At 49.3% G+C, this 12,514-nt stretch overlaps 4 protein-coding genes across 4 annotated transcripts; 1 reads left to right on the top strand and 3 right to left on the bottom strand.

The window, feature by feature from the left end:
• Positions 1-379: 379 nt before the first annotated feature.
• ALTATR162_LOCUS1392 (uncharacterized protein) lies at positions 380-1,417 on the bottom strand (the record flags this gene model as incomplete). Its single annotated transcript, XM_043308988.1, has 3 exons — positions 380-762; positions 812-1,364; positions 1,415-1,417. 3 exons carry the CDS (start codon positions 1,415-1,417, stop codon positions 380-382), a joined length of 939 nt encoding a protein of 312 aa, XP_043164923.1.
• A 406-nt stretch (positions 1,418-1,823) lies between these two features.
• Positions 1,824-2,589, bottom strand: ALTATR162_LOCUS1391 (uncharacterized protein; the record flags this gene model as incomplete). Its single annotated transcript, XM_043308987.1, has 3 exons — positions 1,824-2,177; positions 2,230-2,398; positions 2,456-2,589. 3 exons carry the CDS (start codon positions 2,587-2,589, stop codon positions 1,824-1,826), a joined length of 657 nt encoding a protein of 218 aa, XP_043164922.1.
• A 2,289-nt stretch (positions 2,590-4,878) lies between these two features.
• ALTATR162_LOCUS1390 (uncharacterized protein) lies at positions 4,879-7,024 on the bottom strand (the record flags this gene model as incomplete). The annotated part of the gene is made up of 4 exons (XM_043308986.1): positions 4,879-5,705; positions 5,754-5,819; positions 5,875-6,466; positions 6,512-7,024. 4 exons carry the CDS (start codon positions 7,022-7,024, stop codon positions 4,879-4,881), a joined length of 1,998 nt encoding a protein of 665 aa, XP_043164921.1.
• A 1,060-nt stretch (positions 7,025-8,084) lies between these two features.
• ALTATR162_LOCUS1389 (uncharacterized protein) lies at positions 8,085-11,560 on the top strand (the record flags this gene model as incomplete). Its single annotated transcript, XM_043308985.1, has 5 exons — positions 8,085-8,145; positions 8,196-10,316; positions 10,367-10,582; positions 10,632-10,976; positions 11,037-11,560. 5 exons carry the CDS (start codon positions 8,085-8,087, stop codon positions 11,558-11,560), a joined length of 3,267 nt encoding a protein of 1,088 aa, XP_043164920.1.
• Positions 11,561-12,514: the final 954 nt, after the last annotated feature.

The following is a 12,514-nucleotide window of genomic DNA, read 5'->3' as shown; positions in this document are numbered from 1 at the left end:
CCGCACGCTCTCACAAGTCGCGTCACCATCTGGCCACCACGATTCCATACGTTCTTTCGCGCGCACGTCGACTATCCACAGTCAGAGATCAACTGACTGCATTCTGACATGGCAACGTGTGGAGAAAAAATTTATTGATTACTGACATGTTGCATTCTACGGAGAAGTTCGCTTCTTCCAACATGCACCTTCGCCCAGGAGAGATCCTGAAGGTATACGGTGTACTTTGCATTAACACACTATAGATCATAACTTACTGTATACTGTCGGAGCAGGCTTTGGCGTTTATGGTAGAGCTCATCAGAAACAAGTTTCGCCGTACCATCATCGGTAAGAGCGTGCAGCCACCTAGTTTGAGCTTTTCGCTCGACCTATACCCTTACGACGCGCTCTTGACGCGCGCGCTTACTTGTTTTTGTTGCGGCGCTGCTATGTTCTTATCCTGTCGCTCGAGAAACATGGATAGTATCTCTTGTGAGATGGCGTAGTTGACCTGCAGACTCTGGTCCTCAGCTAAATTATCCTGGATCTTGAGACGATTCACGTCTTTCCACATGTCCTTTTCGAGCGCAGCATTGATCTGAAGAGCCTGATTGCGCACTACGTTGCGTGTGATGATGCGCTCGGTCCTGACCGGGAAATCTCGTGGCGACGTCTCAGAATCATCAACGAGCGTCTCGTCTCCGCTATCTTCGCCCTCGCCATTGCCTTCGTTGTTGAGAGCTTTAAGGTCCGCAAGGGTCAACGGCACAGTGCCATCATCTACCATAGTCAGTTGGCGTCAGCGAGATACTGTCAGCTGAGGACTTACTTGACGGACGTCGACCTTTCAGTAATCTCGCAATCCGGAGGCCCTCACAGTTATGGACGTGTTCCCTCAGATACTCATCGATTCGCTGTATAGCTTCCGCATTGACCACGGCTTCTTTCCCTATGGTGCGTATCACTCCAACGTGGGCGACTTGGATCCGCAATACAAGCATGGTCTTCACTTGGACTAGCTCATCCATGATGGCACTCAGCTTCTTCTCATCTGCGGAGCCATACACGAGCTGGCGTGCAATCTGGTTCATTTTGCTTGTCATCTTCGGATCCAGGGTCTCAAGCAATGCAGCCAGCTTGTTTTGAACGCCTTGCAGTCGGACTAGCTCTGTAGCGACAGTCGGGATTTGCAGATCTTCCTCATCGTCTATGATACCGATGATGGCCTTGATACTCTCTAGTTCGCCACGGTGTCGATTCAAGACATCAGCAAGAGCTTTCTGGCGACTATGCGCCTTGCGGAGCCGATCAACAATTCGGAAGGCTTGCTCCACGAGTTGAGTGGTAGCTTGGATCGCAGCGAAGACAGCCAACACTTCAGCCTATTGCTGTAATTCAGCTTAGCTGCACATCAAGAAGAAGGGGGACTTACCATGGTTCAAGCGTATGAATTGTGATGTTGTTGAATGCGGGAACAAGTGTCAGAGGTTGCGCTGACAGCTTGAAGGGCGTGAGACCACACTTATCCCCAGCTGGACTGACCCGAAGCGTCTTTTGGGGCGCAGCGTCGACTATGAATCGACTGTGATTGCGGTTGGTCCGGTGACAAGTTCGCAGCATGCATGCGAGATCGCAGCCACTGATTCGCCATCGCGAAGCGACCTGCAGCCGTAAATGCACCTTAGAAAAACACAAGTTCACGCTGCTACTGGCGTCCAATAGGGAAAACACCTTTTTGAAAGGTGTGGTCCTAGGCTGACAGTACTTGCGCTCGACGCCACATCCTACTAGGATCCGGGATGGGAAGAAGATATTGGTCGCGCGCAGATCGAGTTGCCGTCCTACTTCCCTTCGCCAGATATGATTGAGCCAGCACCGAAGAGAAGATCGAATCGATCATGCTTCACAACGTAGAAGCGATATATGATAAAGTCGCTTTTCCGTTCAAGCGAGTAACAAGCAAGATCCACGTAGTCATCCGTGGGCAGAAGGTGGATATCAGCTGAGCTGACCTCCATCGTGAACCGGGGATCTTTGCATACTACAAGGCCCAGCTTGTGGACAATTCTTTGTGCGATAAAGTTGTTCGGAACATCGAGTCGAAATATGGCGCGAACCACGCGACGGCTGTCACTCGTACTGGAGTTCAAAGTCAAGTTTTGTCCTCGCAAGACAGATCGATCCAAAGCGCTTTTCTGATTGTTATCAGCCGCCACCCTGCACCAAGTCGCGCCGGTTGCTGCATACTGGCATTTGTGCAGCAAATCTCGCGGACACTTTCGACAAAGATGGAGTCTTCGGCACTTTGCGTACGTTCAGCGTCTTTCCTGTGTACATAGTCGGTAATGCTGATTCGTTCCTAGATGGAACAATGTTTGTATCCCAGCCGTGGTGACATTCTATAACTAGGTTATGGCTTGTATATGTATACGTTAGGGGTGTGTTCAGTCAGTCGCAGTGGGGTTCGACTTACATGTTAACATTATAGATTTTGTCTGCCACCGGGCCGTTGATTTGAACGGAGTTGCCGCTGGAGACGTTTCGGCTGGCTACCGCCATGACTTGACTTGTCTTCGAGATACTGCTAAGAGTAGTCATTGACGACATGTCTGATGGTGCGTCAAACATCCCTTTGGATAACATCGACTGGGACGAGTCTACCTATGGAGTTGACCGTACTCAGCACTTACGATGAAAGGAGGCTGTGAAGCCGTGATTGGGACAAGCATCTGATCAGCCGGGCGGGGTAGGAAGACGCCACGACCGGTGTGCTGCGGGCTGCATATGGCTGCCCTAGGTTTGCTGAGTGATGTTCTTACAGCCCTGTATCGACATGTAGCTCCGGTCAACTCGGAAGGGCAAAGCGTATCGCCAAGCGAAAAACTACCGTGAACGTTGATAGATGGATAAGCGCTTCTTGGTTTATGCGCAAATCTTCGGCCTGCGCCCCCATCACCGTCTGCCTTGCCGTCAAGCTCGTGATACATGCTATGCGCTCTGTAGGATCGCCCCCTCTTTACCTCCTCACGCCACGGCCAACATGAGCTACATTGCTCGAATGCGCCTTGGCTAGCGCTGCCCTCCGCAGCCGTCCAAACCCCGTTCGTGCGACGTGAGTAAGCCCCACTCACATGCAGTACGATCACTTTGACTCCGCATCATGGATCGCTATCGTATACATCAACTAGTCACGGAGCTGGTCGACGATAGCCCAAAACAGGCCGCGGACATTCTTACTAGGTGCTGCGTAGAACAGGAGAAGGTCCTCCAAGAAGTAACTTCATATATTTTACAATCAAGACCGAAGCAGTCTGAGGCTCTTAGTCCTCCTGCCAACAGATTGAATATCATATGTCCACCGCTTGTTTCGTCACCTTCACATGGCTCGCATTACACTGAAACCCCGCCAAAGACCGACGCGAAGCCTTTCTTCAACAACGTATCCATTCAGCCCTCCTGGAACAGCATCGTCGGTGACATCGCACTCCACTAGGGAAGAAAGTGCATCGGGAGAATACATTCTGCTTCCTACACTCATTGGAACTAAAGTTGTAGACCAAAAATTCCGAATGAAGTCCGCACCGATCAAGTACAGCCTGATACGAGACGACGTTGGCAAGCGGAACCTAGATGACTCCTTCAACTTGAGCTCGGGCGAAGTGCCCCAGGTCGAAGTGCCACATCACGCATCAGGGGGAATTCAACTGGTGCCTGTCTCCTGTTCTATTGATCTAACATGGCGCCGACCCCATTCGAACTCGACACACAGCACCATGTTTTACGTGGTGCCTAAGGAAGTGCTCGACATAGACATGTATCTTGGTTACGAGGATTCAGGTGAAGACAGTCCAAGTATGTATACAAATTGCAGCCATGACCAAGCTATGCCCTTTGGCTGATTAGATGCATACTTGTGCCAGCATATCAGCCTACCATTGTCCCGCAGCCGCGCGCTCGACAATCTCCAAGTTTCCAAGAATACAAGCAAGAGCTGCGCCCTCACGCGCCAACACCACCTTCAGTATCCTTCCACCGTTCGGCAATGACTTATGACGGATCCACCCGCGCAAGTCCTGTTCACCGTCGAGAGGAGCAACACCATCCACATCACTTGGTAGAGCCCTTCATAGCCCGGCAGCAGTCGTACGTAAGAGCTATGGGAAGTCACCAGCCTTCACCAGCCCCTACAGTCCTGGATGCACATATCGAGCATCCACAGCCTCTCCGATCAAACAACGCTCCGACAACCCATGTCCATGATTCCGATCCCAATCAAGCTGCCGATAGAATGAGATTGAGCCTCTTATGGGACGCGACTACTTTGAATATTTGGTTAGATTTGAACGCACATGGTGAAGCTTTTTATAAGGCCTTCCAGCAACAGGCTGTAAAGCAGCGCAAGAACATACTCGATCGGACCACAATCACAATACAATTGAAGAAAGACAGGACCGTACCAGATGAGGCAGCTTACCCCCTTTCTCTTGATGAAGACGATTTGGAAGCAGACTGGGAGACAACTGTCGAATGTCTGGAGGTGAATAAAAGAGACAAATCGCCTCATATTTATGGAGTGGTGGAAATTGAAGAGGGGTGAAGGTGTACCCTTCGCTCTTGGCTTTTAATTCCAAAATTCATGCGACAACACCCACACCGAGTGTCACTTGAAAGAACGAGCGTTCCAAAAGAAGCTATCAGGGATCTCATTATCGTTGATGTATTGGACGACGACGTGTATTCTCACACGTATTGTGGTCGCCGGAAATAATGTCAGTATCACACTCGAGTCGGAGCAGGGCTGTGCGACAATTAACGAGGAACAGAAAGAAATAATGAAACCGTAGCACAGGCGTAAGGCTACCAACTGAACTAGATATGAAGGGATGACTCGTACATCTATGTAAATCTCTCGAACCCGTCTAGAGACCCATCTATATATTCAGGCACATCAAGCACGACTAGCGATCTCGGAGGAGACGAAAAGCGCTTCGACCATGAGGATGCCGTTACAAGTACCCTTAAAACGCTACCAGACGTTCCATCCTCGGACTTGTTGAACCATCTCACCAACTTCCTCATGTTCTTCACAAAATCATCCATTTCATCCTCCCACTCAAAGTCGTAAAACTCAACGGCATCGATAAGGATGAACATCGCGCTATAAGCCTTCCGCAGCCCTCTGAGCAGTTGTGCGACCGCTTCTGCGTATGTCTCGTAGCAAAGATCCTTCATTCTTGCCATGTCGTCCAACCCAAGAAAAGAGAGCAGAGGGCGCCCTCTTTCGCCAGTGTGTCCATGCTTATCACACAGCGCAAGAAGTTGGACGAACAATGCTCTTACCATGAGCGCTGGTCCGGAACTCACAGTACTTCGTCCACAAAAGAAAGGGAGGACCAGCGTGCGGGGCGCCGTTTCCAGTTTTTCGTAGAGAAGTGATATGAGGAAGCTCAATGGCGACGTCTTTTCGAACTCATCGTGGCCTTGGATACACAGCATCTGGGATTTGTCTGGCCCTCCCAGCCAATTCCGAAATTCGGTGGTTTTGCCCACCCAGCCAGCGCGATTCTGAAATTTCGCAGGGCTGTTCAGTCCATGCTTGAGTACTATAGAAACTTCCGGTACATGTGTATGTTTAGCCTGGTTCAGTTTTAGCTCCTTCATAAGTTGCACTGGTGTGATAGTTGCCTTGGCAACCTGCTCTTCGAGTTCGAGTATTCTTTGCTCTAAGCGCAAGTCAGCTTCCGGCATACCTTAGAAGACTCTGGACTTACTGTCATTTGCGGCATCCAAGCGTTCCTGCATCCAGTCTTCAGCAAATCTCTTTATATCGCCATTCCCTTTGTTAGATTAGCGTCACGGATTGAGATTCGTCTAGAGAGACTGCGGGCTCACATGCAGCATTCTTGATCGCGTCATCGAGAGAGTCTTTAAGCGCGTTCAGCCCTCTCCCATACGCTTTCACCTCTTGAAGAGTCGATTGGACTTCACCAATGCGTCCACCAAGGCCGAGAACGTTCGAGTTGATCTCTCGGGATTGGGTATTGTTTGCGAGTGTAGTAGAAAGTATAGCTTGCTGAGACCAAGCCTGGTACAACTGGGTCTCTTCCATGAAGCGACTCTTAGACTCGCGGATGTTTTTAAGGCACTGGTCAATTTTATATCCATAATTATTGTTCTTCAACAAACTATCCTTGACGTGTTCTACAATGTCAGTATAGATCCATACTCTGACTATAAAGTTCCATGAAGTTTGTGGTACGGGTAGAGCCGACTTACTCCAGGAAGATTGTTTGTACCACTCGAGGATCGCCTCGAGAGCTATGAGGAGATTAATGTAGATGTCATTCACGCACAGTTGTATGGTGTTACGTCCTGGATAGAGCGTCTGGTACTGCTCGCACTGATTCACGATTTCGGGGACTTCTCGCAGCAGATCAGCCATCCTTTCACGGACTTCAGAGTGTTCTGTCATAGCCTCCCGCAGCTGTCAGTTCCCAATATCTGTAATGATTGATTGGAAATTACCAACCGTTAAGATTAATGTCAGCCCTCCGCAGAGAGTCTTGTACTCTCCATCAGGTAAGAGGCCCACAAAAGACTGTATGGACTTCGCGTTAGCCCCAACGCATCTGAACGCGACGCGTATCTGTCCCCATGCTGTATCATCCCTATGGTACTCCTTTACCACAACATGTATGAGCTCAGTGATCTCGTTCCAGTCGTGACACGAATCCGGATCGAAGCTTGCTATTTTCTTGTCTTTGGACTTCTTCTTCTTTAGGGCTGAGAGAGCGTTCGCAAAGCTCTCTTTCGTCGCCACTACTCTTAGTTTGCTTTCCTTCAATTCTTGTTCATAGTCTTCCAGCGCTGTGCCCCAGGCCATCGGACGAGGTACAAATTTTTGACGGCTTGCGTCAAACTCGCATGGTAGCTCGCCTTGGGCATTGCGGAACTCTGTCTGTCGGTTTTCAATGAAGTCAACTGATATAGGCTGCGTTGATGGGCGGGGAAAGCGGTCATCGGTTCGTTGGTGTGGCGGCATGGTCCTTAGCAGCAGGGAACTTGCAGAATCGGACTATACAACGTATGGGTGGCGGAAGCGCAAGATGGGTTGTTCATACAATTATGGGATGAAGATGGCAACCATGTTTCAACATCGAGAAGTGGGCACTGGCGGATACCTGGATTTTTCGGACGAGGCTGAAAGCTTGAAGGCTGAGACGTACATGTGTGCGCATTGCCAGTAAGATAGGAGGACACTACACCCACAGCCTTGCGGCTCGCACCACTCACCATTTTCCGGCGACTGCAATCATCTCATGATACCGACGCAGCATTTGTTTGGGGGCCATATAGCTAGCTGTGTTATCGTCGTTGGAGGCTTTACCGCTGCTGGCCTGGCCCTATCTGGCCAGGTAGTGAGATTGATACTGACGGCTCGCAATTGGCTACCTCTTGCATCAAGATTAGCTGACCACCATGGGGCGGGAAAGAAGGCCGGTGTTTTGCCCAAATGCCTCAAGGCGTCTCGCACTGACCATCAATCTGAGCCGTGTCAGCATATGCTCGATTGACGCCACTCTCGCTTTTTCCAAGACATCTGCAACCACAGTTAGAATCACACAGCTGATCATTTGAGGAGTAGCCGTTGGGGATTGAGCTAGATAAGTAGGCGCTACTGGTGATTAGACTAAATGAGGGAATGTCATTGGAAGTTGCAACTACAAGGCGTTTTCTAGACCTCAGCTCCTATCTCTCGAGCACACCGATGCAGGTTGTAGCGCCACTCGAAATATCATCTTATCAATAGGTGGTTAACATTGCGAGTGCTGGTATGAAGGTGAGTGACCCGACATAGGCGAAGAGATTCCCTTCACAATTTTTGCACGGGTGTTCAGCCTCCATCGATCCTTGGTCTTTTACATTCAGAGAAAGCTCACAAAACAGCTGGGGGCAAGGCCGTCCACAAAAAGGTATATTGGATTTCGATGCGGTCGCAATGTGCATTCTTATGTAATGGAGATCAGGAGACACGAAGAGATTTTGACTTTGTTGATAGGCAAGAGGCATTCGCAGAGTCTGAGCGAGAGACCGACGCTGCGATGTCTTACACTGAAGATTCGGGAGTGGCGCTATCTACGTGCAACAAGCAGGGCATATCCAGTATATCGCATAGTCCCTAGTGTCTTGATGGTTTGCTGAAAACGTAACAGATGGAGAGAACAAATTGGAAAAACCCACCACTGTCATACTTCCAGACGATACAATTGACTTCAAGGGCGACGAAACTCCTGCCAAGGCCGCTGAAGATCCACCGTTGCCTGAGACGGGAACGGAAGACGTAGAACTAGGATGTACCGATGCCAAGCCTGTGGTGAATCGCGCGGATAACGAAGAGAAGTTGTTAAATGGATCCGAAGATCTCGAAAATCTTGACTCAGAAGCAGATGATAAAGACCTCAGTGAGGGTTCTGATGTCGACGAGTACCTAGAACAATACAGGAGGAGATACGAGGACATGGAGCCACGAATTAATCTAGCACCAAAGCGTGTGAAGCAGTCCTACCAATACACCAGAATCTTGGAAGAGAGACTTTCACTTCTAGAGGAAAGAGCCACCGCGTTTGACAAGAAGCTGCGCAGGATAACAGACGGCGTGGATGAAGTCCCTCCAGCACCACCCCCACCCCCTCAAACCGACCGGCTGCAGCTGAAGCCCGAACTGAAGTTTCAACTCTTGAGAGATTTGAATCGCCTAGGTACAGGAATACAACCCGCCACTCATCAGATCGATGTCTTTGTTGGGGAGCCAAAAGCACAGAAGACCGGGAAGTTTCGGAGACGAAAGACGGAGTCAGAGGCTTTCGAAGATGACAGTATGGGCAACCAGATCGTGTTATCCGATCCAAAATTGGCACAAGTCTCCGATTCCAGCGATGAGAGAAGGCTGATTGAAGAAATGGCTAAAGTCAAGAGCAAGCACTTCCCGACTCGGATTCGATTAAACGAACCAGCCATATATCACCTATTTCGGAAGTACCTTGCGTACAATGACGTGGATGATATCATAGACAACGTGGTGCTGCGGCCTTTCAAACCCCTACTTCACAACAAGGAAGAGTTACGCAACATCATGTTGGACGTGGTCGCATCTTTCACTACAATTATTGAGCAACGTGCCTATAAAGATGTGGGGGCGATCAAAGATCCTGGGGAACTAGACAACGAAACCACCACACATCAATCTCAAGAGGCGATTGAAGTGACAGATATGCCACCCAAGAAGAGCTGCAATGCTGTACCTAACGATGAGTCCAGTGCTCCTGACGCCATTACGGCAGACGAATGGGACACTGTATTGAAACAGCTCGAGCTTTTCCAGGAGACCTCGTGTTGTGGACGAAACATGAGCGCATGGTCAACCCTCACCGAGGTCAAAAAGTCTTTCCAATGTGTCAACGACTTGCTTGACAATTATTTGCTGCCTGGACATACGGAACTCCGGGAACGTAAGACCACGAAGGTGCGATTCTGTGATCTATGGCACCTTTTTCAAACTGGAGATCTTGTGGCTACGAAGCCATTGACAACTTTGGATGAAACAGAAACACAGGATCGATTGGGCATGAGAATTCTTATGACAGCAGGTGGCAGGAGAGCCATCATGCCCAAACTTCCTGCTCCAGTATTTCCAACTCCTGTGAAACTGCTCATCCCGGAGGACACGATTGAACCTATAAACGGAATCAATCCGTTTTGCATTTATGCATATTACTTGGACTTTAACGGTTCTAGACTGGTACCTGTACGAAGACGGATCGTGATTGCACCATACTCCGGAGAGCGAAATATTATGGATCTTGACGTTGTCCCAGTCAATTATGCTAGTGACACGGCTGAAATGCTGAGAACACGGGGCGAGAAATTCATCAAATTCGTCACGTCTCTCATCGCACCATACGTGGACTGCAAAGGCCTCGAGTTATGCACCCGAGAGGAGCTCAACGATAAAGTTATCGTGGATATGAAAGGGTATCTCGGTAGTAACCCTGGCGACATGCCGACGTTCCAGGAGCCAGAAGAGCTGGACATATCAGAGACCAGCGATTGCTATAAAGGAGCAGACTGTGATTATGGGAGTTTTTCCTGCTATCACCGCTCTGAAATTGTACATGATCAAATGTTCGATCTCGCAGCCTATCGGGAGTACGTCGAGGACAAACCTGTTTTCCATCCGCTGTCGGGCACGCAGAACGCTGGTCCAAGGGAGCTTCCTGATTTTAGTATCTGCTATTATCGCGTGTTTGCTTACAAACTTCGTTCGCGTGAATGGGGTGAGTCTTCAACGCCCTCAAAATGTCAGATCTGTGCTTATAGTGGGCAGTACAAGTGAACGTCAAGGATCTCGAATTACTAAAAGAGACTGAGAAGGGCAGAGGCTTCGAGAAGCTGGTCTTGTCGCCGGACCACAAACATATCCTCGAGTCCCAAGTCCGAGAGCACTTTCGTAAGAGAGGATCGCAAGCTGTTGACGGAAGCACGGAGAATGACATGGACCTGGTCCGGGGTAAAGGACAAGGGCTTATCATACTTCTCCATGGTACAGAATTCTTCATTAAGTGTTAGAGGACACGACTGACGAACCTTAGGGGCGCCAGGAGTCGGCAAAACATGCACTGCGGAATGCATCGCTGATCTGGTGGACAAGCCGCTTTATCCCATCACATGCGGTGACCTAGGAAGCTCCGCCGAAGATGTCGAGAAGAACCTGAAGAAACACTTCACACTTGCCAGTCGCTGGGATTGCGTGATGCTGCTAGACGAAGCGGATGTTTTCCTTGCCAAGAGGAAGCTTGAAGATCTTCAGCGCAACAGCATCGTATCGGTGTTCCTTCGCATGCTAGAGTACTACAAAGGTCTACTGTTTCTGACCACTAATCGCGTGGGCACTTTTGACGAGGCTTTTACATCTCGAGTGCACATCTCGCTGTTCTGTAAGTGGTCGTTGATCCCGCTCCCATAATGCCCAGGTGGCACTAATACTAGTACATCAGACCCCAACTTCGACAGAGACACCACACTCAAAGTGTGGAAGACTTTCATTGATCAGACGCAACATGTACTGGAAAGCAGCGGACGTAGTAACGTGACTATCGATGCAGAAGCTATCGAAAAGTTCGCTCGGAAGCACTGGAAGGAAAACAAGCAAGCACGCTGGAACGGACGTCAAATCCGAAACGCTTTCCATACTGCGGTGGCTATGGCCGAATTTGGCGCACGAAACCAGAAGGCTGAAGCAGGCTACAATGACCACAAAGATGTGAAGATCAACGTGGGGAAAGCGGAGTTTGAGAAGATTGCCAACACTGCTAGGGAATTCGATGTGTACATGACCGAGACAATGGGTACAAGTTTCGATTTCAAAGCATCGAAAGATGGATTGAGGAAGCAGCAGAAGGAGCAGAAGGAGAAAGCAAAGAAGAAGAAAAAGAAGAAACAGTCCAAGTCGAAGAAGCACAGCGATTCGAGTTCAGATAGCGAGAGTGAGGACGACGAGGATGATTCTGATAGTGACTAGTGGGCGAGGGGGGGAATTGAAATTCGGAGATTCTTCCATAGCATTAGGTACCTTTCCCAAAACCACTTGCCTATGCTTACTTACGCCATTACAAAAAAGTCTCAATAAGGAAGGAAAATACCTGATCAGTTAGGGGCATAATTCTAAGTGACTGCTGTCTCTGCAACTTGCTCCTTAACTTCGAGTTTTCTTTACTGTAGGTGCAAGTCAGCTTGCGGTGTGGCGTATGAATGACATCATAGGCTACGCTCTTCGAGTACCGATCGCCGTCCATCATCCGCTCCACCATACCTATTTGATTCCCGTGCCGCTTGCCCTTGTAAGGCACTTGTGTTATATTGGGCGTCGTCACGCCCCAACTCAATTACCTATCGAAACACACTATCGGCCAAACATAACAAGAATCTATTCATCGAATTCTGCCCAGCAATTAGTGATGACAAGTCATGAAGGAGCTGATAGCATATCTCTTCGCGAGCCACAGCATTTGAATCACGGCGAGCAAGAGCGCAACACGATCGACGATGCCGGGCAAGCTGCTAGGCAGCGGGATTTAGACAGGAAGAGAGCGATCGTTCTAATTGGTTCCGCGTTATCGCAGCTACCAATATGGGGTATGATAGCTAGAATATCTACGTTCAAGTAAAACTATCTCACAATTATAGGCTTTGCCATGAGCTACGGCGTTCTTCAAGAATACTACTTTGACAATTGGGCGCTGGAAGGTAGTCGCAAAATTACTGGAATCATTGGCACAACATCCAACGGCGTCATGTACGTATCTATGCCTTTGTTGTTTGCTTTGTTCACCAAACGCTGGGCCCGTAATCGCCAAAAAGCAGCAATTTTCGGTGCTCTACTAGCATGCACCGGCTTTATCTTGTCGTCGTTTAGTAAACATGTTTGGCATCTTGTCGCGACACAGGGAGTACTGGCAGCATTGGGATGTGCACT

The sequence above is a fragment of the Alternaria atra genome (genome assembly GCF_907166805.1).
Source record: "Alternaria atra isolate CS162 genome assembly, contig: 21, whole genome shotgun sequence".
Lineage (NCBI taxonomy): Eukaryota > Fungi > Ascomycota > Dothideomycetes > Pleosporales > Pleosporaceae > Alternaria > Alternaria atra.
The sequence above is the reverse complement of the archived record's forward strand: the minus strand, read 5'-3'. Positions and strand labels throughout refer to the sequence as shown.